The sequence below is a fragment of the Oncorhynchus masou genome, chromosome 5 (genome assembly GCF_036934945.1).
Source record: "Oncorhynchus masou masou isolate Uvic2021 chromosome 5, UVic_Omas_1.1, whole genome shotgun sequence".
NCBI lineage: Eukaryota > Metazoa > Chordata > Actinopteri > Salmoniformes > Salmonidae > Oncorhynchus > Oncorhynchus masou.
Window position 1 is genome coordinate 56,132,892 of NC_088216.1, and position 22,952 is coordinate 56,155,843.

Genomic DNA, 22,952 nt, shown 5'->3' on the forward strand with positions numbered 1-22,952 from the left:
ATTGGGGAAACTGCCATAGAGGGATTTCAGTTCCTCTTAATCTGATGTGGTTTAATGGAAATACTCAAAAGCCTGGAGCTAAATTCCACTGTCCATCCACATGAGTGCTCTCCAACCAGGGGCCAGGTGGCTGGTCCACTCCACACCCATAGAGCTGACATTGACTGAGTGTGTTCCTGTGTGTGTCCTCCTCTCAGATTGTGCGTCATGACCGAACCATGGAGGAGATAGTGTTCCCTGTGCCCAACATCTGTGAGTTCCTGACCTGTGAGTCCAAACTGAGGGTGTACTACACCACTGAGAGGGACGAGCAGGGCAGCAAGATCAATGACTTCTTCCTTAGCGCAGAGGACCTCTTCAATGAGATGAACTGGCAGAAGAAACTAAGAGGTAGCTAGCTCTTCCAAATGGCTTCTCAAGACTCATTTCTATTACTCTACTTCCACTGAAATGTGACTGCATTAACTATATGCAGTCAAAAGAAAACATTTAATTAGAAGTTATGCCAAAACCTTGCAGTAATTCCTAGTGATCTAATGATGTGACCCAGAGGAGCTTTCGCAGGGCTAGTATTAAGAGAGCCAATGTCATCCTTTCACTGTTTTGACAGAAGTTAGTGTGTCACTTTTGGGTAATTCCATTTGAATTCAGTCACTTTTTGACAGCATCCCTTTTGATTTAAACATTTTACGTACATGTTTGCCCATGGAAGAAGTGGTCAGAAAGTGACTCAAAGTTGACACATTTGAGCCTGTAATCAAACCCACAAATGCTGATGCTCCAGATACTCAACGGCCAGTTTTATTGCTTCTTTAATCAGGACAACAGTTTTCAGCTGTGCTAACATAATTGCAAAAGGGATTTCTATTGGGCAATTAGCCTTTTAAAATGATAAACCTGGATTTGCTAACACAATGTGCCATTGGAACACAGGAGTGATGGTTGCTGATAATGGGCCTCTGTACACCTATATAGATATTCCGTAAAAAATCTGCCGTTTCCAGCTACAAAAGTCATTAACCATGTCTGCACTGTATTTCTGATCAACTTTTTGTTATTTTAATGGACAAAAAATGTGCTTTTCTTTCAAAAACAAGGACATTTCTAAGTGACCCAAACTTTTGAATGGTGGTGTATATCTTATCGGTTTATCATTTCCAGTGATGAAGACATGGATGTCTCATGGTATGGCGGGGTATGCAAAATCGGTACGCCCTAAGCACCTTTATCTCTCAAATGTTTTAGCGTTCAGGTCCAAAAAGTCACTTTCTGAGCAGTACTGAGATGGGCAAATATGTATGGAACTTTTTGTTCGATTCAAAGGGGTTGCGGTCAAAAAGTGATTGAATTCAAATGGATTTACCCTAATAGCTCTTCTTTCCACTGTCTGTCAGTGGGCTGTTGGGGAATTTCCACTGAGGTGTGAAACATCTGTAACTGTATGACTCACTACTAAGAGCACACACACACAAACACACACACTGAGCATCCACACAAGCACATGCCTAAACACTTTTTCCTCACTGTCAGACAAGCGAGAAAAGTCCCTCATCTATGTCTTCTTTTCCAATAAAACCAAACTGAATCAGAATAGTGACACACCAAAAGCGTCAATAAACTGTGCCAACAGGCCAGATTGACTGTCAGCTGTGGGGAGGGGACAGCCAGCCTCAGTAGAGGAAAGGTTACAGTGACATGTCTAAAGGTTGTGTCCTAAACCAACATGAACAGTAGTAAAAGTATCATCTTTGTTCATTTAATTCTATTATAAGAATGTATTTGTGCTTTAGTACTGAGCCGTTCTATTGTTTCACACTTACAGTGTATCAGTGACTCGTACTGTATCACACAGCACTCAGCCACACACACACACCTCTGGCCTCCAGCTATACATACTACAGAATATACAGAGCCTGCTGTACAGTTTCATAACAAACAAACAAATGTCCAATAGATTCACTCTTATTGGTAAAATGTGTAACTTCATGTTCATTCCCTCCCTCCCTCTTCTCTCTATCTACCTCTACCTCTCTCTCTCTACACCTGTCTCTAAACCACTACCTCTCTTTCTTTCTCTACCTCTCTTTCTCTACCTCTCTTTCTTTCTCTACCTCTCTTTCTTTCTCTACCTCTCTCTCTTTCTCTACCTCTCTCTTTCTCTACCTCTTTCTCTACCTCTCTCTCTTTCTCTACCTCTCTACCTCTGTCTCTCTCTCTTTCTCTACCTCTCTCTCTTTCTCTACCTCTCTCTTTCTCTACCTCTCTCTCTACCTCTGTCTCTTTCTCTACCTCTCTACCTCTGTCTCTCTCTCTCTCTACCTCTGTCTCTCTCTCTCTACCTCTGTCTCTCTCTCTCTACCTCTGTCTCTCTCTCTCTACCTCTGTCTCTCTCTCTCTACCTCTGTCTCTCTCTCTCGTTCTACCTCCACCTCTACCTCCCTACCTCTACCGCCCTCTCTTTCTACCTCTACCTCTCTCTACACCTCTACCTCTTTCTCTACCTCTATCTCTACCTCTCTCTCACTCTGTCTCTCTCACTCTGTCTCTCTCACTCTGTCTCTCTCACTCTGTCTCTCTCTCTCTCTGTCTCTCTCTCACTCTCTGTCTCTCTCACTCTCTGTCTCTCTCTCACTCTCTGTCTCTCTCTCACTCTCTGTCTCTCTCTCACTCTCTGTCTCTCTCTCACTCTCTGTCTCTCTCTCTCTCTCTGTCTCTCTCTCTCTGTCTCTCTGTCTCTCTGTCTCTCTCTCTACCTCTGTCTCTCTCTCTCTACCTCTGTCTCTCTCTCTCTACCTCTGTCTCTCTCTCGTTCTACCTGTCTCTCTCTCTTGTTCTACCTCTGTCTCTCTCTCTACCTCTGTCTCTCTCTCTCGTTCTACCTCCACCTCTACCTCCCTACCTCTACCGCCCTCTCTTTCTACCTCTACCTCTCTCTACACCTCTACCTCTGTCTCTCTCTCTCTGTCTCTCTCTCTCTGTCTCTCTCTCTCTGTCTCTCTCTCTCTCTCGGTCTCTCTCTCTGTCTCTCTCTCTCTGTCTCTCTCTCTCTCTCTCTCTCTGTCTCTCTCTCTGTCTCTCTCTGTCTCTCTGTCTCTCTCTGTCTCTCTCTCTCTCTGTCTCTCTCTGTCTCTCTCTCTCTCTCTCTCCTCTAGCCCAGCCCGTGTTGTACTGGTGTTCCAGAAACATGTCATTCTGGAGTAACATCTCCTTCAACCTGGCCGTCCTCATGAACCTCCTGGTGGCCTTCTTCTACCCCCTGGAGGGTTTGCGTGAAGGTCAGTCACCTGCCAGCGACCCTGACTTTCGACATTTACATTTTTTATTAACTTTACGGTAATGTACTGTTAAACCGAAGTTTCTTTGGAAATGATGGTAACATACTGTACTTTTTTAAACAGTAGTTTACAGGCAACTGGCTGCCAGTAAGATACTGTAAAAACAACAGGATATGTTTTTACAGTGTATATGCGTGTAGTGTTGGTAAGAAAACACTTTTACAAATGAACCATTGTCTCCACGTACTGTAGCTGTTCACTAGGGACATCATCTGTATCTTCAGTCAGTGCTAAGACTCTTCCCTGTACATGAAGGAGTGAAGAGATTTCAGGTTTCCGCTGTTTCCATTGCTGATTCTTTCATGTGTGTTGAGCCATGGTCTGTTTATGTGGGCACTCCGGCCATGGCTCTGTTCCCCTCAGAGATCAAGCAAGTTTGTATATCCCTTTGAGGTGCTGCTGTAGAACATCGGGTCAGAGGAAGGTTGCGTGAGCCGCACACACAACACTGAGGGCCAAAAACTGTGGTATGATCCAGCCCAGTTGATCCAGTTGGATTGCTAAGATTTTCTCCTTCACGCTCTTTTGTAAGTGTTTGTAACACAGCTACTTTTGCACTATGGAACATTATGAGTGCACAACAACAGTAAATATTTCCAAACGGTGTACAAGTAAGTGTATGTATTGGGCATTCTGATCTTTGTGGTTCAGAAATAAAAATATTTTTGTGACATTTTGGCCTCAGAAAAGTCACCCACAATCCTTTGCCTGGCCTTCACTCCTTCACTTCCCAAACTTCCCCTGGCCCAGTAATCTCCTACCTTCCTTCCCCTCTGACCCGTTGCCCTGCTGAAAAAAACAGCATAGGCTGGTGACCAGCTTTCGTTGTGTTTTGGACACTGGACGTACCAGCATATGCTTGTCACCCACAAAACCAACATCAAGTCACATTATGCTCATTGCAAAGTGATGTCTTGTTCCTATTGGAATCTAACCTGAGTGAAGACATCCAACAATTTTGAACTTTGATTCACCCAAAATATGCATTTAGAATGACCACTAGGAATACAAAGTGAATGAATGAGACAACCTAAACTGGAACAACCATTTCAGTAATGGGTACAATATATCCAACTAACATCTTGGATTAGTTTAGAAAAATGTATGTTATTTTTCTTTGTGTACCATAAGATCAATGAATTGATTAATTCATCAGTCAATGTACATGCAACAACACAGATATGGAAACAAATAATTCTACAACTCAATCTGCAATAGAGCATGCTGGGAAATATCATAATTTTTTATTTTATTTTATTTATTTCACCTTTATTTAACCAGGTAGGCAAGTTGAGAACAAGTTCTCATTTACAATTGCGACCTGGCCAAGATAAAGCAAAGCAGTTTGACACATACAATGACACAGAGTTACACATGGAGCAAAACAAACATACAGTCAATAATACAGTATAAACAAGTCTATATACGATGTGAGCAAATGAGGTGAGATAAGGGAGGTAAAGGCAAAAAAAGGCCATGGTGGCAAAGTAAATACAATATAGCAAGTAAAACACTGGAATGGTAGATTTGCAATGGAAGAATGTGCAAAGTAGAAATAAAAATAATGGGGTGCAAAGGAGCAAAATAAATACATTTAAATACAATAGGGAAAGAGGTAGTTGTTTGGGCTAAAATATAGGTGGGCTATGTACAGGTGCAGTAATCTGTGATCTGCTCTGACAGTTGGTGCTTAAAGCTAATGAGGGAGATAAGTGTTTCCAGTTTCAGTGCTTTTTGTAGTTCGTTCCAGTCATTAGCAGCAGAGAACTGGAAGGAGAGGCGGCCAAAGAAAGAATTGGTTTTGGGGGTGACTAGAGAGATATACCTGCTGGAGCGTGTGCTACAGGTGGGAGATGCTATGGTGACCAGCGAGCTGAGATAAAGGGGGACTTTACCTAGCAGGGTCTTGTAGATGACATGGAGCCAGTGGGTTTGGCGACGAGTATGAAGCGAGGGCCATAATGATGGGAATGGTTTTGCAGACCAGCTACTAGACCATGCTGGAGCAGAATATACAACCAACTTTTTTCGGGGTTCCTTGTCAGGGCTGAGGGTGACATGTATAACCATTATTATTTTCTAAAACATTTTGAGTGGAAGGGTTCATTACTGCTGTGGTGGTTGTGAAGAACCATCCTGTTATTTCCCTCTCCACCATGTTTTCCTTTTATGCAATGAAATGCTATACTGTTTAAGTTCCTGTCATTTTATGGTACAATACAGGCTACTGGTTGCAGTGAAAGTAAGGTAAACAACAAGTTACTGTATTTTTACAGCTGAATAAAGGTGTTGCTGTAAAATACTGGTTACTTGAGACGATACCTAATTTGGGATTTAATCTCACAACCTCTCGGTTGCTATTGACTAGAATTTCCTGCTACGCCACCAGGTCTGTGGGTATGACAGAGATTTTCCCACACATTTAATGGCAAGAATACAATTCTGTGCTTTGCTAAAATGTGCCCAGAATTAAGTCAATAATTGTTTGATTATCTGACAACAACAATGTAAAAATAGCAGTGCTTAGGGACACTTGATGTAAAGTGTGCATAAATGCTTTGGGGATTTGAACTTGCAAGCTTTTGGGTGGAGGTGCATTATTGTTTTAGCAGTGCCACCAGGCACATCTTTATTACCAAGAATGTATATCCACACAATCTCAATATTAGGATACAGTTAGGTACAAAAAGGTCAAAGGTACACATAAGGTACCTTCAGAGGTACACATAGGAACTCACCGGGTACTGGTTCCTTTTAGGGTACGTGTGGATAATCTAGTATAATGGTTCATTTTTTTACCCAATATTTTGAATATAAGGTACTATCACCACTGCATTTTGAAATGTAGGTGGGGGCAATGTATCAATGGGCTCCATTAGCATATTTGGGCGGCTTTTTCTAATATATTTTTGACAACTGTCAGTGGAAGTGTAGTACCAGTTTAGGTGGTTGGTGGTTATGTTGTCGAAGGTTGAGTACCTCTTTAAACACGGTCAGTTCTGCAGTCTTTGTTAGAGCTTGTGACATTAAAGAGCTGCACTGTTAAGAGGTTACTGTTTAAGTCAGGTGCCTGGAAGTTACTGTGAATTTTGAGTTACCCAATTGGCAACCAGATGTCAGTAAGTTATTGTCAAATGCACAGTAACTTACTTGCAACTAGCTGCCAGAAGCTCAGTGTACCTTCACCAAACTTTCCTGATTACAAGAAAGCTTCTAACATTAGTTGACAACTACTAAGCATTCGTTGATGAACACACTTGGGACCCCACCTTACCTTGCCTCAACCTCTTGGTTGGCAGAAAACTGACCTTCCTGCCATACCATCAGGTCAGTGAGGGTGACAGAGATCAGCCAAAAAAAACACAATGAAGGCTGGTTACCAGTGGAAACACAATGGAATTTTGTCACCAGGGAAAACACAACCAGGGCTGGTCACTAGTAAAAACTCAATGAAGGCTTGTCACCAGTGAAAACACAATGAAGGCGGGTCACCAGGGAAAACACAACCAGGGCTGGTCACTAGTGAAAACACAATGAAGGCTTGTCACCAGTGAAAACACAATGAAGGCGGGTCACCAGGGAAAACACAACCAGGGCTGGTCACTAGTGAAAACACAATGAAGGCTGGTCACCAGTGAAAACACAACAAAGGGTGGTTACCAGTGGAAACACAACAGAATTTTGTCACCAGGGAAAACACAACCAGGGCTGGTCACTAGTAAAAACACAATGAAGGCTTGTCACCAGTGGAAAAAAAATGAAGGCTGGTCTGCTAGCATAAACAGCTAGACCATGCTGTTTTCCCAGCAGAGCAAAGTAGACCATGCTGGTCAGGCCAGCTTGGCCGGCATGGACCAGCTTAAAATGTCTATGCATTTTTCTTTTCAGCAGAGTGACCTCTAGTCACTTGACTGGGATCAGGACTCACTCACTGTACCCGTTCTTCACTGAGCCATTGAAACACTTCAGCACAACCTTTCATTGGCTTCTGTAAAGCACATCTTAAAGCTGACCTCTTTTGATGCACCCAGTTCTGATCAAATACTTGAAGAAATGCATAACACGCAAACTTCCAAAGCCCTTTCTAATGTGGAAAGTTCATATACATTGGCTCATTGACATTAGTCTTATCCAGAGAGTGCTGCTATACAGGCCGTTTACCCAGTACGGTCAGAGATGAGGTAATTACTGGGGTGGTAGGTAGCCTAGTGGTTAGAGCGTTGAACTAGTAACTGGTTGCAAGATCGAGGTTGCAAGATCAAATCCCCGAGCTGACAATGTATAAATCTGTCGTTCTGCCCCTAAACAAGGCAGTTAACCCACCGTTCCTAGGCCGTCATTGAAAATAAGAGTTTGTAAAAGTATAAAGGAAAAATAAGAAAACTGAGTGGAGCAGAATGGCTGTGGGTGAGGCCTCTCCTGTTGACTACAGCAGTATTACAGCATAGTACAGTACATCCCAGTGTGCCTGTGTGTGCATTTCCCTCCCTCCATTACAGTAGAGCTGTGTGAAGAGGGAGAGGGTATCACGTGACACCCCACATACCTTTGGCCTAGTTCTTGTGTGTTTACAAATACACACGCTATTACAAATATTGACATATTTACACACTATTTTTGGAGGTCGGACACACACACACCCCTCCAGCAGCCCCCAGCCAGTCAGTCATGAATCTTTCAGTAGAACATTTTTTAGAGGCAGTGGTAGTTATGTAAGTGGCACCTGTCATGTGAGAGGGAGGGAGTTACTGTCATTCTCTTGCTCTTCTTTCTCCTCTCTCTCTCTCTCTCTCACTCTCACTCTCACTCTATCTCTCTCTCTATCTCTCTCTTGCTGTCTCCCTTCATTCTTTTTATTTTCCATTTTTGCTCCTCTTCTTCCTTCTTTACCTCTCTTCCCTCTCTCTCATGTCTATCTACTTCTTCTCTCTACTTCTCCCTCTCTCTTTTTCTTGTGCCCTAATTTCCCACCCCCGTTCTCATGCACCACAGTCACACACGGGCTGGGAATTGCCTCATGATACAATATCATCACTATACTTAGGTGCCGATACAATATCTATTGCGATTCTCATGATTCTATATGTATTGCGGTTCAATATTGCGATTTGATGTTCCAAACATATTGCTCACTACATGTCTGCTGCAGAGAGACGGGAGAGCATAAGAAAATGAGTTTTGGTCAGGCTTGGAAATAGAACTACTGCAAACATGTTGCTCACTATTTCAAAAGAAAATGGAGGATGAAAAAGTTTTGGCGCAGCTACTTTTTAATTTATTTTACACATCGATACAAAGTATTAATACACTGTAATATCCAAAATGATATTGCGATATGTAAATATCGATTTCACCCACTCCCCCCTCATCACTAACACAAACACACCTGCCAGTAGTAAGCTCCTGGTTTAGTGAATGTGGCTGGTTACAGAACCAGGTCTTTGCGTGGACCTTTTTTACACGCCTAGTTCAGGTTGGGGTGGGGGGGTGGGGGAGGCTGCTGGTGCTGGTGGGGATGCAATTAGTTCGGTGGTAGTGACGGCAGAGCCACATGAAACCCTATGACTGTCACATTAATCCAGGATTTACCCCTGGATCAAGGGGAGCATCAGGTAGGCTTCTCTCTAAAGCCCCACTAAGGAAAACACACTCGAAAGTGTGTCCTACTTTTTTAGGGTTATGTAACATGCTCTGTTTGAGTTCAAAGTGCAGCTCCTCAAAGTCCCCAGGTGGCTGCTGGTAGTCAGATCAGGGAAAAGCCTCTTGGTCTTAATGTGCACCGTCATTTTCATTCTCAAGGGCCTTTCAGTATAACTATGAGCTAACGTTATTGCATTATTTATTACATCATTCTTATGTGGAGAGATTGTTGTTTGTAAGTGGGGATTGTAGGCTGACAAGATGTGTGTGTGTGTGTCTTTGTGTAAATTAATGCTTAATGGCCCAGTGTACTCAAAATTCAGTTTTCCTGTGTTTTGTATCATATATCATTGTACAACCAGTGTTGGCAAAACATTTTCAATGTGATCCGCTATTGGCTCCTTGTTTTGTCTCTAGAAGCCAATAGGTGACATTTTGTCAAGGCTGCGACGACATCACAGCACCAATTGACCAAAATTGCGTTTTCGCCCACTCTCACGCATCCCACCCCCTCGCCTTGTGCTTCTCTACCTGTGTGCGCGCCGTTGCTGTGACTCATGTTGCACAAACAGCTTCTCCTATTCTCATTTGTGGAAGAATTGAGTGGGAAAAGTTGCTAAATGCTATCAAAACCATAGAATCTCTCGGTGTCCAAACTCCCCAAAAGCAGCCTGAAAAGTAGCTAAATTTATCACTATAATCTTTTACCAATAAAAGTTGCTGGAAGGGGTCTGGAAACTCGCTAAATATAGCAACAGTCGCTAAGTTAATAGACCAATAACAAAGAGTTCCAAAACTCTGCTAATAACAGCTATTTTTCAGGTTATATATCCCTCCCATTAGGGCCATCCAAGTAGATCTCTCACTCTGTCCTAGCTAAAAAGCTATTTATTTATGTTTCTATTTGACAATTTGTGAAGTCCACAAAGCATATTTCATGTACCCTACTATATAGATCTAGAACCACGGAGAGTTACTGAAAGTCGCAAAGAAAACAGAAGCTCCCGCATGTATTCCAGCACCATTTCAACATCATATATCACCTATGTTAAGTCTTATACAGTGACATCTAAAATATACCAAAAATATGGGGTCTAATCAAAGTAAGCTAAATATGTGGCTGTCTGGTTTTGATTTGTGTGCCTGCGTGCAAGTAGAAAAAGCATGTTGACTCACCCAACTTGTAGAGAAACTACGATGCCATCCTCCTCTCTTTAATGTTGACGAAACGGTCTATGACTCTGTCATACAGTATACACTTTTTAATTTATGCTGGCTATGCTTGCTCGCTAGGAAAACTTCCTTTCATGGGAAACATTAGCTAGTTAACAATAACCTTCTACATCTAGTTACATATTGAACTTCCATCCTCTCAGTCCAGGGGCACAATGTATGAATTTATGGTTGGATCAGAATTGCCGTTATAATCAATGGCCAGTACAGAGAATGAAGTAAAAGTCCAAATCCATATCTTCATCCATGGTTAATTTTGGAAAGGGCCAATTTTAGCTAGCTAGCTACCGGAGGACAACAACAAAATGAGATGCAACAATTCAAGTTGTTTCTGTCAATGACGTAGTTCTCTCTCGACACGATGTGATAGGAGTGAAGCCAAATGTTTCTCTTTTCACTTTTGTTTGGACTGTGCCAGGAACATTGGGTTGCGCTCACTCAGCTTAGCTCAGTGGTGATTGGTGTTATATTTTATACTTTTTTTTTATCAAGGGAGGCCAAATGCTTGCTAGCTTCCCTTTCATTCAATGTTGCAGGCAGCAACATTGTCATACTCTTTTTGACCAGACAGCATCAGACAGATGGCCTACACATACAGAGGGGCGATGTTGTGTGCTTTCTCTAGTGAGATACATTCAGCCTCTTGTGAATTGAAGGAAAATTATGAAAACACAGACAAAAGATACTTTTTCATTAAAAAAAAAAAGTTTTTGGGGATACCTGGCCTTCGCATCCATTAATACACTCCACTGGCGTGTGTGTATGCTTATGTGTGTTTGTGTCCTCGGCAGGTACCCTGGAGCCCCACCTGTCTGCCCTGCTCTGGGTGGGCATGTTGGCATTGTTGGCCATCGTGGTGGCCATGCCCCAGCCCCTGGGGGTCCGAACCCTCATCATCGCCACCATCATCCGCCTCATCTTCTCCGTGGGCCTGCAGCCCACCCTGTTTCTGCTGGGAGCATTTAACGTATGTCTGCATGGGGAAACGTGTGTGAATGACTTTATTGTATCATAAGTCACACACTTCATCTTTTTTTCTGTGTGCTCCAATGTGAATGGCCTTGCTAGTCTTCAGTTGTCTCCCCCCACTCCTCCATACCCCCAGCCCCAGGTACTCCCTTCACACCTCACTCAACAGCCCATGCCCCCTCCATGCAGACCTCTCTCCAGTGCTCAGTCTGCCTGTGGTGTCACTCCCTGGCGTGGCTCGCTCACTGGCCTGGCTTGAGTGTTTGGTCGGTCAGCTGGGAAATGCGCCACTAGACACTGGAGGAGGCTGACACCCCACCTGCAGCCACCAGAAATTCCTTGGAACTGCCCCTTTCACACGGCCTGCTCCCTGTGTGTCCTCAAATGGGCTCCTCTGCCTTCCTCTCCTCCCTATGTCTGTCTCCCTTCGCTCCCTGTAGCTCGGAGACAGCTACCCTACACTCATCTACTGAGCCCCAGTATTACTAAAAACCTACTATACTAAGAACAATCCAATGCTAATCCATGAAATGCCTGTCCTATATTATCATGTTGTGTCTTATGGTCTTCATGGATCATCATGTAGTGCATGTCCAAGGAGAATATTGACAATTTATGTAGAGAGAGACCTAAAATATTCTACGCCTTGTTTTATAAGACATAATGAAGGCTTATACATGCTTACAACAAGTCATAAAGCATTATGGCTGGATACTTTACTTAGTGTTACCTCCCATTCCATTAATGGTGAGGTCTCACTTGTGAAGGAGGTCTTCTGACCTCAATGTGGGATTTCCTGATTTAAATCAAAGTTAGGTTTATATTTATAATCATTATTTTATCTATCGTGTCCCTGCAGGTGTGTAATAAGACCATCTTCCTGATGAGTTTTGTGGGGAACAGAGGGACGTTCACACGGGGCTACAAGGCCATGATCCTGGACGTTGAGTTCCTCTACCACCTCATGTACCTCATCATCTGTAGCCTGGGGGTCTTTGTCCATGTCTTCTTCTACAGCCTACTGGTGAGCACATCTATACATTTACATATATATTCTGTATATTAATATATATGGCTGATGGTGAGCGCACAGTTACACTTAATAGGTAGCTGTCCAGGGACATTAGCGTATGTTCTGGTGTGTGCATGCAGGCGCAAACACACACACACACACACAGGGTATTTAAGGACAGTGGCTTTTAATGAACAGGAACTGGCTTAGGATATGTTGTTGGGGAGTTGAGTGGTGCTTGCTGGTGTTTTATGTGTCAGGTGTACTGCATGTGCCAGTCTGGATGTTTTCCATTCAGTAACTAACTCTGAGGCCCAGGGGCTTTAATTTTTTTATTTAACTTTTATTTAACAAGGCAAGACAGTTAAGAACAAATTCTTATTTACTATGACGGCCTACCCCGGCTAAACCCGGATGACGCTGGGCCAATTGTGCGCCCCCCTATGGGACGCCATATCACGGCCAGTTGTGATAAAGCCCGGGAACGAACTCGGGTCTGTAGCGATGCCTCAGTCCGCTGCACCACTCAGGATGCAGAAGATGTCCATGTGAATGACAGGATATACTGCTGAAAAGTTATGTAAGTCCTGTCATAGAGAAAATGGCTGGGAATCTGTTCAGGAAAAAAGAACGGCTATGAAAGAAGACGCGTAAAAAGAGGAAATTATTTCTCCAAATGATTCTGTTTTTGGACAAATGTATCAATCCCTCTTACACGTTATCTTTCTAAACCAGAATATATTTATCTCAATACATTTATCGAGGTCACAAAAAAGTATAATTCCAAACAGATATTGAACAAATAATAATTCCTAAATGCTTCCATGCTGTTTCCATATTAGGTCTAACTATAACTCTGTGTTAACTCTGTATTGTGTCTCTCGTGCAGCTCTTTGACCTGGTGTACAGGGAGGAGACTCTACTGAACGTGATAAAGAGTGTGACCCGTAACGGTCGCTCCATCGTATTGACAGCAGTGCTGGCCCTCATCCTGGTCTACCTGTTCTCCATCGTGGGGTACATCTTCTTCAAGGATGACTTCATCCTGGAGGTGGATCGCATCCCCAACACCACCCTGGGTGAGGACAAGGAGGAGACCATAGAAATATAATTACTATTTGTTTTACTGCTATGGGGACACACAATATGGCAGCCAGTCCACCCATTGTGGCATAATTAATCTGAATGGGGATGCCCGTTCCATTCCTTCCAATTCTATAGAGCAGACCAGGAATGTTTATTAGACTGGTCCTAGATCTGTTTGGGCCGTCTTGCCAACTCCTCAACTCCAAAGGAGTTGGCAAAACAGCGTTAACAGATCTGGGACCAGGCTAGACGTTTATGGTCTGTTGATAGGAGTTGCACATAGTTACACAACAACCAAATTTCCCTCACACCCTGGAAAGCCATAACAGTACAGGGACAAGGAAAACAATATAATAGTGTTATCTGGAGGTGTTGTTCATTGAGTTGCCATTAACACATGTTGCTACCTAACCTGATGTCTTTTATAGAGAACGGAGCCAGTTTGGCCAATGACATGGTGTCTGCTGGGATGTGTCGGTCTGAGACTGGAGAGAACAACTGCACCACAGAGCTCCAATTGGAAGGTAAAAGTAAAACTATATACAATAATAATAACCTATGACTTATAGTGTAAGGTGAAAGGGCAATTAGATCTTGTGTGTGTGTATTAACCCTCTTCCCGGTCACTCTCCCTCAGACTTTGTGGAGGACAGGGAGGATGGCAAGGAGCGTACGTGTGACTCTCTGCTCATGTGTATCGTCACTGTGCTGAGCCATGGCCTGAGGAGTGGAGGGGGGGTTGGAGACGTCCTGAGAAAGCCCTCCAAAGAGGTAAACAGACAGACCAGACACCCACCCAGTCGGGGGTGGGTGTCATTCAAAGGTTTTTCTTTATTTTTATTAAGAAGGAAATAAAATATTTTAAGAAGGAATGGGTTAATTGTGACTAACGCATGAAGCTGGTTGAGAGAATACCAAGAGTGTGCAAAGCTGTCATCAAGGCAAAGGCTGGCTACTTTGAAGAATGTAAAATCTAAAATATATTTTGATTTGTTTCACACTTGTTTTGGTTACGACATAATTCCATATGTGCTATTTCATAGTTTTGATGTCTTCACTATTATTACTTTTGACTGGTGCTGTAAGTGCACGTAAATGGAACTTAATGACCTTTTCACATACTTTCCTTTGTGCGCATTCAGACCTTGAATTTAAGCATGGGGAAATGCATATGCCAGCAACCTATGCGTTTGGGGTGGAGATCACAGAAATGTAGGTGTGTCTACAGATATGCGTATTCTGACCTTGATTTAATTTCCTCATAAATACATCATGTTTTTGCACGAGAAATCCCTGAATAAGGTCGAGCAAACCTGTCGGTTCCAAGTGGAAAAATATCTACTTAATTTTTCCCGATACAAATAACACCATTCTTCATGCACTGTAATTTTTAAATGAAGTTATTGATTGATAAGAGCTAGGTAAATGGATAATTTGTTTGCGGAAGGAGATTGTAAATAAACATAGAAATGGTTTCAGATGATTTTTCCTTATGTACACTCGAGATGAACGTGAAACCAGTCACATGGCAGCAAACTGAAAAACATAGCAACATGACACATATTTCCGCCGTAAACAGTTTTGAACATGACACATGCTGCAATACTTGGCCATTATCATCACACAGTTCCATAGTCAGTGCAAGCAATAGGGCTATGCTGTTGTACTGTCCTCCCTATTATAATTCTATGTACACCAGTCTTTCAACATTACAATAGGTTGAAGAACTCGATGTTACAATTTTTGTGCGCAAAGGCTCTCAACCTGATTTTTTTTTCATAAAGTAGCTTAGGGTTCTTGAAAACTTCCCTAAACATACATCTTGTGAAATATCAGAATGCTATGTAATCTAAGCATGGTTTCTGAAACAGGGAGGAATATGCTTATGTTTTGATGGCTATCACTGATCTCCATTCTGAACGCATTCTCCATAGGCTACATTCTAATATTGCTCCAATCCAATATTGCTCCAATCAAATGAAAGATACACAGTAAACCTGCTGAAATTGGTAGGCCACCCAGTGGGTGTGTTTTCTGGGATTGAAGAGTAGGATAGCTAAATAAGAGGGAGGACCTGATCCTAGACCAGCACTCCTACTTTGAGATGCTTTGTGAATGTCCAGACCCAGTCAGACCCAGTTAGACTATAGAGCTCAGTATCTTCTGTAGGGTTAAACCTATGTCTATAGCAAAATTCTGTATGTTCTGTATTGAAGCTGGTGAGTCATGTCATTATCGTCATTACCAACACAATGTATTTTCTGAAGCAAGTTAGATAAGAACCATTAAAGTGCTGCTGGTATATAGACTGGAGTGGCTGCGTAACCAGATTCTCTGGATGTCTCTTCCTGTAGCTAAACAACTGTACTTTCTGCGCATGTGTTACTACAGTAAACGCATGTTGTACAAACTTCTTGTGTGCTGCAACTATAAACGACATGATCGACATGTTGTACAAACTTCTTGTGTGCTGCAACTATAAACGACATGATCGACATGTTGTACAAACTTCTTGTGTGCTGCAACTATAAACGACATGATCGACATGCTGTACAAACTTCTTGTGTGCTGCAACTATAATCGACATGATCGACATGTTGTACAAACTTCTTGTGTGCTGCAACTATAAACGACATGATCGACATGTTGTACAAACTTCTTGTGTGCTGCAACTATAAACGACATGATCGACATGTTGTACAAACTTCTTTGTCAGTATCTAACTACAACATAGGTTACATCAATTGATGGGAAGTTACAAACCATATAAAACCAAGATCATGTCTTAAAATACATCCATCATAGGCTACCGGTAGACTGATTTATGCATTATGTAACACGTGCAGAATTTGATACGGTCGTTTAGCTCTGGGGAAGAGGCGTTCTGAGGGGTGAAAGGGGGCAGTTCGATACGGTGGGATGGAGGTAGGCTCTGGGGGAGTGCAATCAGCAGTCATTTGCGGTGGTCATGGGCCTAACCTCACCCCCACATTGAGGTTTTGCAATAATTTCCTCAGAACCCCCTCCATCTGCTTGGCCTTCTTCCCTGTGTGGGAATCAGTAGGGTCTGAAAATAGCTTTTCTCTGAACTCTGTCAGACCAGGGCTGATGACATAGAGCATCGTGGAGAAATGTCTGCTCCTGTCATAAACCGGTACACAAATTCTGGGTGCCTCCCAAGAAGGTCATTTGACCTGTAGCCTACATTTGAAATGAATGTCAGTTTGTTTTTGTTTCTTTAAAAAAAAAAGCTTCACCCAGAAACTCTGAAATCTAAAGCTTTTCTAAAGTTTTCCAGAGGTTATATGGTGCAGAACATTTTAATCTTTGCCTCTGGAGCTATAAAATGCTCGTTACGGTCCAAAAGAGGTGCTGGAAGAGAGAAGAGCCTGTGTTAGGTTACCGACATTATAGCCTGTTTGCGTAACTGTTTCTTGTTGTCGTAACAGTGTGGCATCTGGCCGCTTGCACTTGTGTTCTTATGTTTCACATCAACACACATGGCAGATTAGGCTATACCCCTGTTCATAACCAATGATCCCGTTCTGCCTTTATGTAAAAGCATGGGCCATGTTCATTATAGGCACCAAATGGAAGAAGCAGACTGAAACAAAGGGGGACCACCTGGACCTGTCTAATAACAGATTTCCACTTTCCATTGCAAAATCTTTAAACGTTTTCAGTTGTTTACTCAAATGAACACAACCCGGGCCATCACTATAGCCGTGTTGTCATTGGCAGTTTGAAGTGACTAAAATCCCATTTACTTGCATATCCAACTCAATTTTTACTTTGTTTTGAAGTCTGAGCAGCCAAAAAGCACATGGAATCGAATATTTCAAGCCACATATCAAACCACCTTCGTAGGTGGTTTGACGTTAGATACAAATCTGATTCCTGGCGATGTGACTTGTGTCTGAACAGTCACATCGGATTTATTTGCCCTCAAGTGGTTTTTAGACTGTTGTTTGGCATTATGTTGTTGCTAGCTAGTTACTATGTTGCCAGTTTGACAAGAACATGTGGTAGCTAATTAACTTGTTAATTGTTTACAAACAAATTAGTGAATGTTCTAGAAAGCTGAACAGCTACGTAGTTAGCTAACTTAGTTGACTGCCTTGGCTAGCCAAAAAGGATTTGATTTGAAAGTTGGATCACCTTATCCTTTGAGGCTTACACTAGGATTTTGAACTTTCAAAGCAACTGGGTAACATCCATGGCAGGCATTGTTGTCACCTTAGCTTGCTACATAATTTCTGAGTGATTGGGGGTGGTGCTCAGGCTTCCTATCAGCCTACATCACTGTGCACACACCTGTCGTTACTATGACAACTGGTGCAGCCATGTCAGCAAATGAATGCTGTCTGAACACGCACACATCCAGTTTGGTCACTTGTCTCTTGCTGTTTGGAAAGTCAGTATTCCAAAATGGATTTGAAAAACAAAACTGATTTGACCATTAAGTCCTGCACTGTGAACAGGGCTTATGGGTCACTCTTTCTGAACTAGGTCACTTCATCATATGTCAGCCCAGTATGATACATGCCAGGGTCAGGCCCCACTTTCACTGTCTAACATTTTGGCTTTACTCTGACCTTATTGTGCTATGTGTTATATGTGTCATTTCCTTGTGTTATATTGTGTTAAGTCTTATATGTGGTTAATCCACAGGTCGGCAATGCCATCCTGAAGGGTCACAGTATGTCCAGTCCACACCTAAATAATCTAATACTGGTTTACATTGATTTAAATTGACCTTGATTATTTTATTGTATTCAAGCAGTTAAATAGTTTTTTATAGATTGAGCAGTTAGTGGGCTGGACCAAAAACCTGTTGCTCATCCCTGGTTTAGTCTGTACACCCGCACTGTGTCACTTTCTACAGTTAGGGCTGTTGCGGTGACCAGTTATGAAGGCAGTCAAATTCCACGTGACCGTTTAATCACGGTAATTAGTCTTCTCCAAGCTCTGATGTTGCTGATGGTCATTAGTAGCCTACCAAACTGGGTAACTGCCTGGTACTCAGTACTCTATTGTCCCTCTAATCAAACACTTCATGAGTGCCCATGAGCTCATGTTGCGCAGCATTTCTATAGGCTATGCAATTGCACGAGAAAACAGAGTGATGGCCTCTACTAAAAAGAGGATCCCATCAGCTTTCTACAGGCTAGGCCTATTATATTTATTTCTCAGCTGTCTTAATATTAAGCACATTGCTTTTCTTTACAACCGGTGTGTAGCCTACCTTGCTGGGATGAAAATGAACCACATGAAAAGCGTCCTCCATTTGCTATTTATGTGCATAGATGACATGTATTTTTTCCGCTGCCCTTGTTTCAATACAGGTGCATGATAATGGTCCATTCTAAATCAAAACAAATTTAGTATATGTAAAGACAAGATTACATCAATAATAGTCTGATAGGTGACAATATTAGCCTATTAATTGTGAATGATATGTTATCACTTGCCAGCATAAGAAACTATTCCTTTTTTTGTGACTTTTTCTAATCAGAGTCGCACAAATCATGTAACCTAGCCCAAACGCCTATATGTTTTGATAAGGTTTGGCCAAATAACTTAAAATTGAGCACATTAATCCGCTTTACAAGGGTTGTAGAGCCTAACTAGCATATGTAAGTAGCGCGTGAGTTTCAAGTTTGGGGAAGATAATTTTCACCATAAAAATGCACCTTGTATAATTAAAGCATTACATGCATAATTGCATTTGCGGTCCCGTTTGATCATGGCATTTTCCGCCAATGGAGCATTTGCACTTATAGCCTACTACCATGTGCACATTATTACGCTTATAATGTGAAGAAATAGACTAATAGTTTATGAACATTTTAAGCTAAATGTTCTGATCTATTGCGTCAGCCACATTGCGTAAAAAAAGTTTTTTTGATGCTAGTGCTTGTATTATTTGGGGATCTATCTCCCACAACTGTCCCAGACTATGTTTGGAATATTTATTTCTCAAACAGAATAGAATAGGTTGACTTTTGTACTATGGGGATAGTAGATTGACATAGGCTAGTGCTTTTGCTGTTCGTTAGGCCTACTCATCAAAGTAAATGTGGACAGTTCTTCCAATATCGTCAATATGCACCTCGGAATTTGCGTCCCCGATGTCTGTCTTCACTTGTAGCCTTTGAGAAAGACCCGGTGGGTGAGCGGTGGTGCGGAGTGCACAGCACTCAGCGAGACAGGCACATCGACCACAGGCCGCAAACGGCATGGATTTTTTAAGGTGCATTACGGCCACACAAAGGGGATGCTGCTGGTTTTTGAGGCATTATCAAGTACTTCTCAAATTGTAAATGAGAGACTGATGAATTGTCTACAGCCTTCGCTTATAAACAAAGCAGCGCACATGACTTTCAAGCAACTTTTTTAAAAACATCATTAGTCGCATCATGCAGCCTTACAATGTATTAAAAAATCTAAACATATAGCCAACGTATGTAGAACAATTAAAGTTACATTAATAACTCTAAATTAGGCATATAGGAATACCTATTTATTTGTTAATGCTCAACACAGAATAGCCATATGTGCGCACTCCCTCAAATCGTTTGGAGAAAATATCCTTTCTATTTTATTCAGGTTTGTTCAATTGTGTTCTTCATACTATAAAATGATGCCATGGAATTCTAACAAAATCTTGTCTGCTAAATGAACTAGTGTAGCCCACAGTCATTTGGCAAAGCCAGATCAGGACCGAACATAAGGAAAACTCAGTATGCTATTCTGTTCTTCTGAAATAGACTACTTTTTCTTCATATCATGTTTCTTTAGACCTGTCTAAAATAAATAATAGATTTATTGTGCAGGTGTGGGCTTTATTACATGGATTTATTAGACTTAAATGTAGATGTTCCAAGAGTCTGCATCAGTGGCTTTGTAGGCTAGGTGTGGAAGTCAGGAGATGCTAAATGTGTTTGTTAATTAACGGTCAATTCCCGTGAGACCGACCAGTTATTTGCTTGACAATCACCGGCTGATGAAATGTCATTACCTCCACAGCCCTTGTACAGTACAAGTCGTGACCTGGAGTTTATAATGCTTCCTAACATGTATTATAAGTTATAACCTCTTCTCTCCCTCCAACCCCCCCCTCTTTCTAGGAGCCTCTCTTTGCGGCCAGGGTGATTTACGACCTGCTCTTCTTCTTCATGGTCATCATCATTGTCCTCAACCTCATCTTTGGAGTCATCATCGATACCTTTGCAGACCTGAGGAGTGAGAAACAGAAGAAGGAAGAGGTCTTGAAGACCACCTGCTTCATCTGTGGTGAGGAGACATAGCTGCACTGTCTCTAGCCTGAGAGGAACAGAACTACTAGTCATTTGCCTGGGGTAGACATTTAGTCTGAATAGTTTTGTTCTCAGTTTGGTAGTAGAAAATTGGCAGATTTGTGCAGAATTTAGTTATACTTTACAAGATAATCTTAAATGGATACTTGTTTCTATTTCTAAATAAACTACATGGTGTCACGGTGGTTGAGCATGACCGGAGTATGTAGGTAGTACAGACACACATATACACACACCCTCATGAGTAAGCACAAGTTCTGCAGACACGTCCTTAGCTTGACCTTCCTGTATGAATGTTAGTTTACTGCTTGCATCACCTCTTTCCTCCCTCTTTCTCTAGAAGCCTGAGTCATGGAGGTTTCCTGCCTGCCCATCACGCATTTATTCTTTCTTAGGCAGTCAAGTAGTGGGGTCCACGGGGCAGCAGATATAATTAGTCCAGGGACAGTTCTCACACAGTATGACCTTGGATCAGTTTTCGTCTGTTTCTGAGCTGTATGTATGTGGAGCTGGTCTATGACTCACACGCGTTAGATGAGGCCTGACCAGAGGGGTTCACCATCGCCATGGTTTCCTGGGGGGAACGGAGACAAAGAAGAGACTGGAGAGAGATTAGAAAGATGGTATCCCATCACAGTGCGCGAGGTGGTTGCTCAAGCCATTGACCTGGTCCTCCTCTCAGCCGCTGAAGTAACAGTCAGACTTGCCCTTTGTTCCTCTTCCAGTATACAGTATGTCCATGAATAGAATCCCTATTCATGACTTCAATGACAATACACCTACTGTAGTAGCAGGACCTAACAGGTGTCGGAGGATTTTGGCCTAGTTAGATCAAATCTAAAATGACAACACTTTCCCACGCATTCCCTAAATTCACATGATCATTTTCATATTTTGGAGATTCTGGGAATATGGCCAGTCTGTCCAGGAAGACTAATGTTGTTTAGTCATCAGACTGAGAGAGGGTTCTTTGTTCACAGGAAAGGTCAAAATGCTTCTGCCAGATGCTTGTTAAACACAACACTATATCACAGGATTGAAAGTGCTCCTCTGCTTTCAGGAAGTCACATTTTCCTTTTCTTGGAAGGACGACAATGGCTTACCCTCGATGAATTGATTTACGATCTTTATCGTAACCCGAGCCCTATAGAATAACTATCTTCAAAGTAATAACTCGGGACGTCGGGTTTGAAATGAAAGCTTCTTTTAGTAATACTACTTGTTAACATTAACATTTAACCACTTTTAGATTCTACAAAACAAAAGAAAGTTGCTAGCGAAAGTCAGGATAATCACTTGTACATAACTGGCGTGTTCTCTTTCTACTTCCTGTCACAAGGCATTCTGGAGCTTGCAGTCAAAGCGTAATCCAATACTAACCAATACAACAAAATATGTATATAGTTCTCTCAATCGCCAACACACAAATTCTAATACGAGTACATATGTAAATAACTAAAGAAAATATCTGTAGATACAGCTCAATGAATTTACTGTAAACATTAACTCTGTAACCCATTAACGTTACAACAAACCCCTAGTTTATCCTAGAACCCTTATTAATAATAGCCCTAGCATTCACCAGGTCCTCTGTCATATTGACCTAATTGACAGCATTCCTAAGTGTGTGTTTATGTGCGCGCATGTTTTGTTTCCTCACAGGTCTGGAGAGAGACAAGTTTGACAACAAGACGGTGACATTTGAGGAGCACATCAAGGAGGAGCACAACATGTGGCACTACCTGTTCTTCATAGTGCTGGTCAAGGTGAAGGACTCCACAGAGTACACCGGCCCCGAGAGCTACGTCGCAGAGATGATCAAGGTGACAGACACACAAACACACACCAGGCCTTTGCTGGCTCTGGACTCAAACCACAATGTCTAACAGGTCATTTGATACAGCATATAACCAGGCTGCCCCACTTACATGAGTGCATAGGGTACACTACAACATGCATCCTGTCCTGGGGGTAGACTGAAGTTTGCATGGTTAGGGTATACTGTATTATAGTTGTTATATAGAGTTGTTGTTTGTTCAGGTAAATCCCTTGACTAGCTGCTGACCTTGGCCGCCTGCATATTTATTCTCTTGACTCTCCTTTCAGCACCTAAATGCCTCCTCTGTTGACCTTGTGTGTACGTAGTTGTGTATGTAGTGTGTACTGAGTCCAAGAGAAGGACGTGACACATACACACACGCCTCAACGTAGCTATTTGCCCTTCCGCCCTCAACTGACAGAGATAGCACATACACACTGAATGACACTGAGTGACTGAATGACACAAACACACTAGATGATAGACACACATTTACATTTTAGTCACTTAGCAGAGGCTCTTATCCAGAGCGACTTACA

At 42.2% G+C, this 22,952-nt stretch overlaps 1 protein-coding gene across 4 annotated transcripts in view; it reads left to right on the forward strand.

The window, feature by feature from the left end:
• Positions 1-22,952, forward strand: part of LOC135539913 (inositol 1,4,5-trisphosphate receptor type 1) — a 170,336-nt gene that overhangs the window by 143,896 nt on the left and 3,488 nt on the right. For all 4 annotated transcript variants that reach the window (XM_064966161.1, XM_064966163.1, XM_064966164.1 and 1 more), the window contains 9 exons: positions 198-390; positions 3,153-3,275; positions 11,000-11,175; positions 12,037-12,201; positions 13,079-13,268; positions 13,704-13,799; positions 13,913-14,046; positions 20,406-20,571; positions 22,257-22,417. In XM_064966161.1, coding sequence (XP_064822233.1) covers positions 198-390; positions 3,153-3,275; positions 11,000-11,175; positions 12,037-12,201; positions 13,079-13,268; positions 13,704-13,799; positions 13,913-14,046; positions 20,406-20,571; positions 22,257-22,417 — 1,404 coding nt within the window. The remainder of the gene's footprint in view (positions 1-197; positions 391-3,152; positions 3,276-10,999; positions 11,176-12,036; positions 12,202-13,078; positions 13,269-13,703; positions 13,800-13,912; positions 14,047-20,405; positions 20,572-22,256; positions 22,418-22,952) is intronic.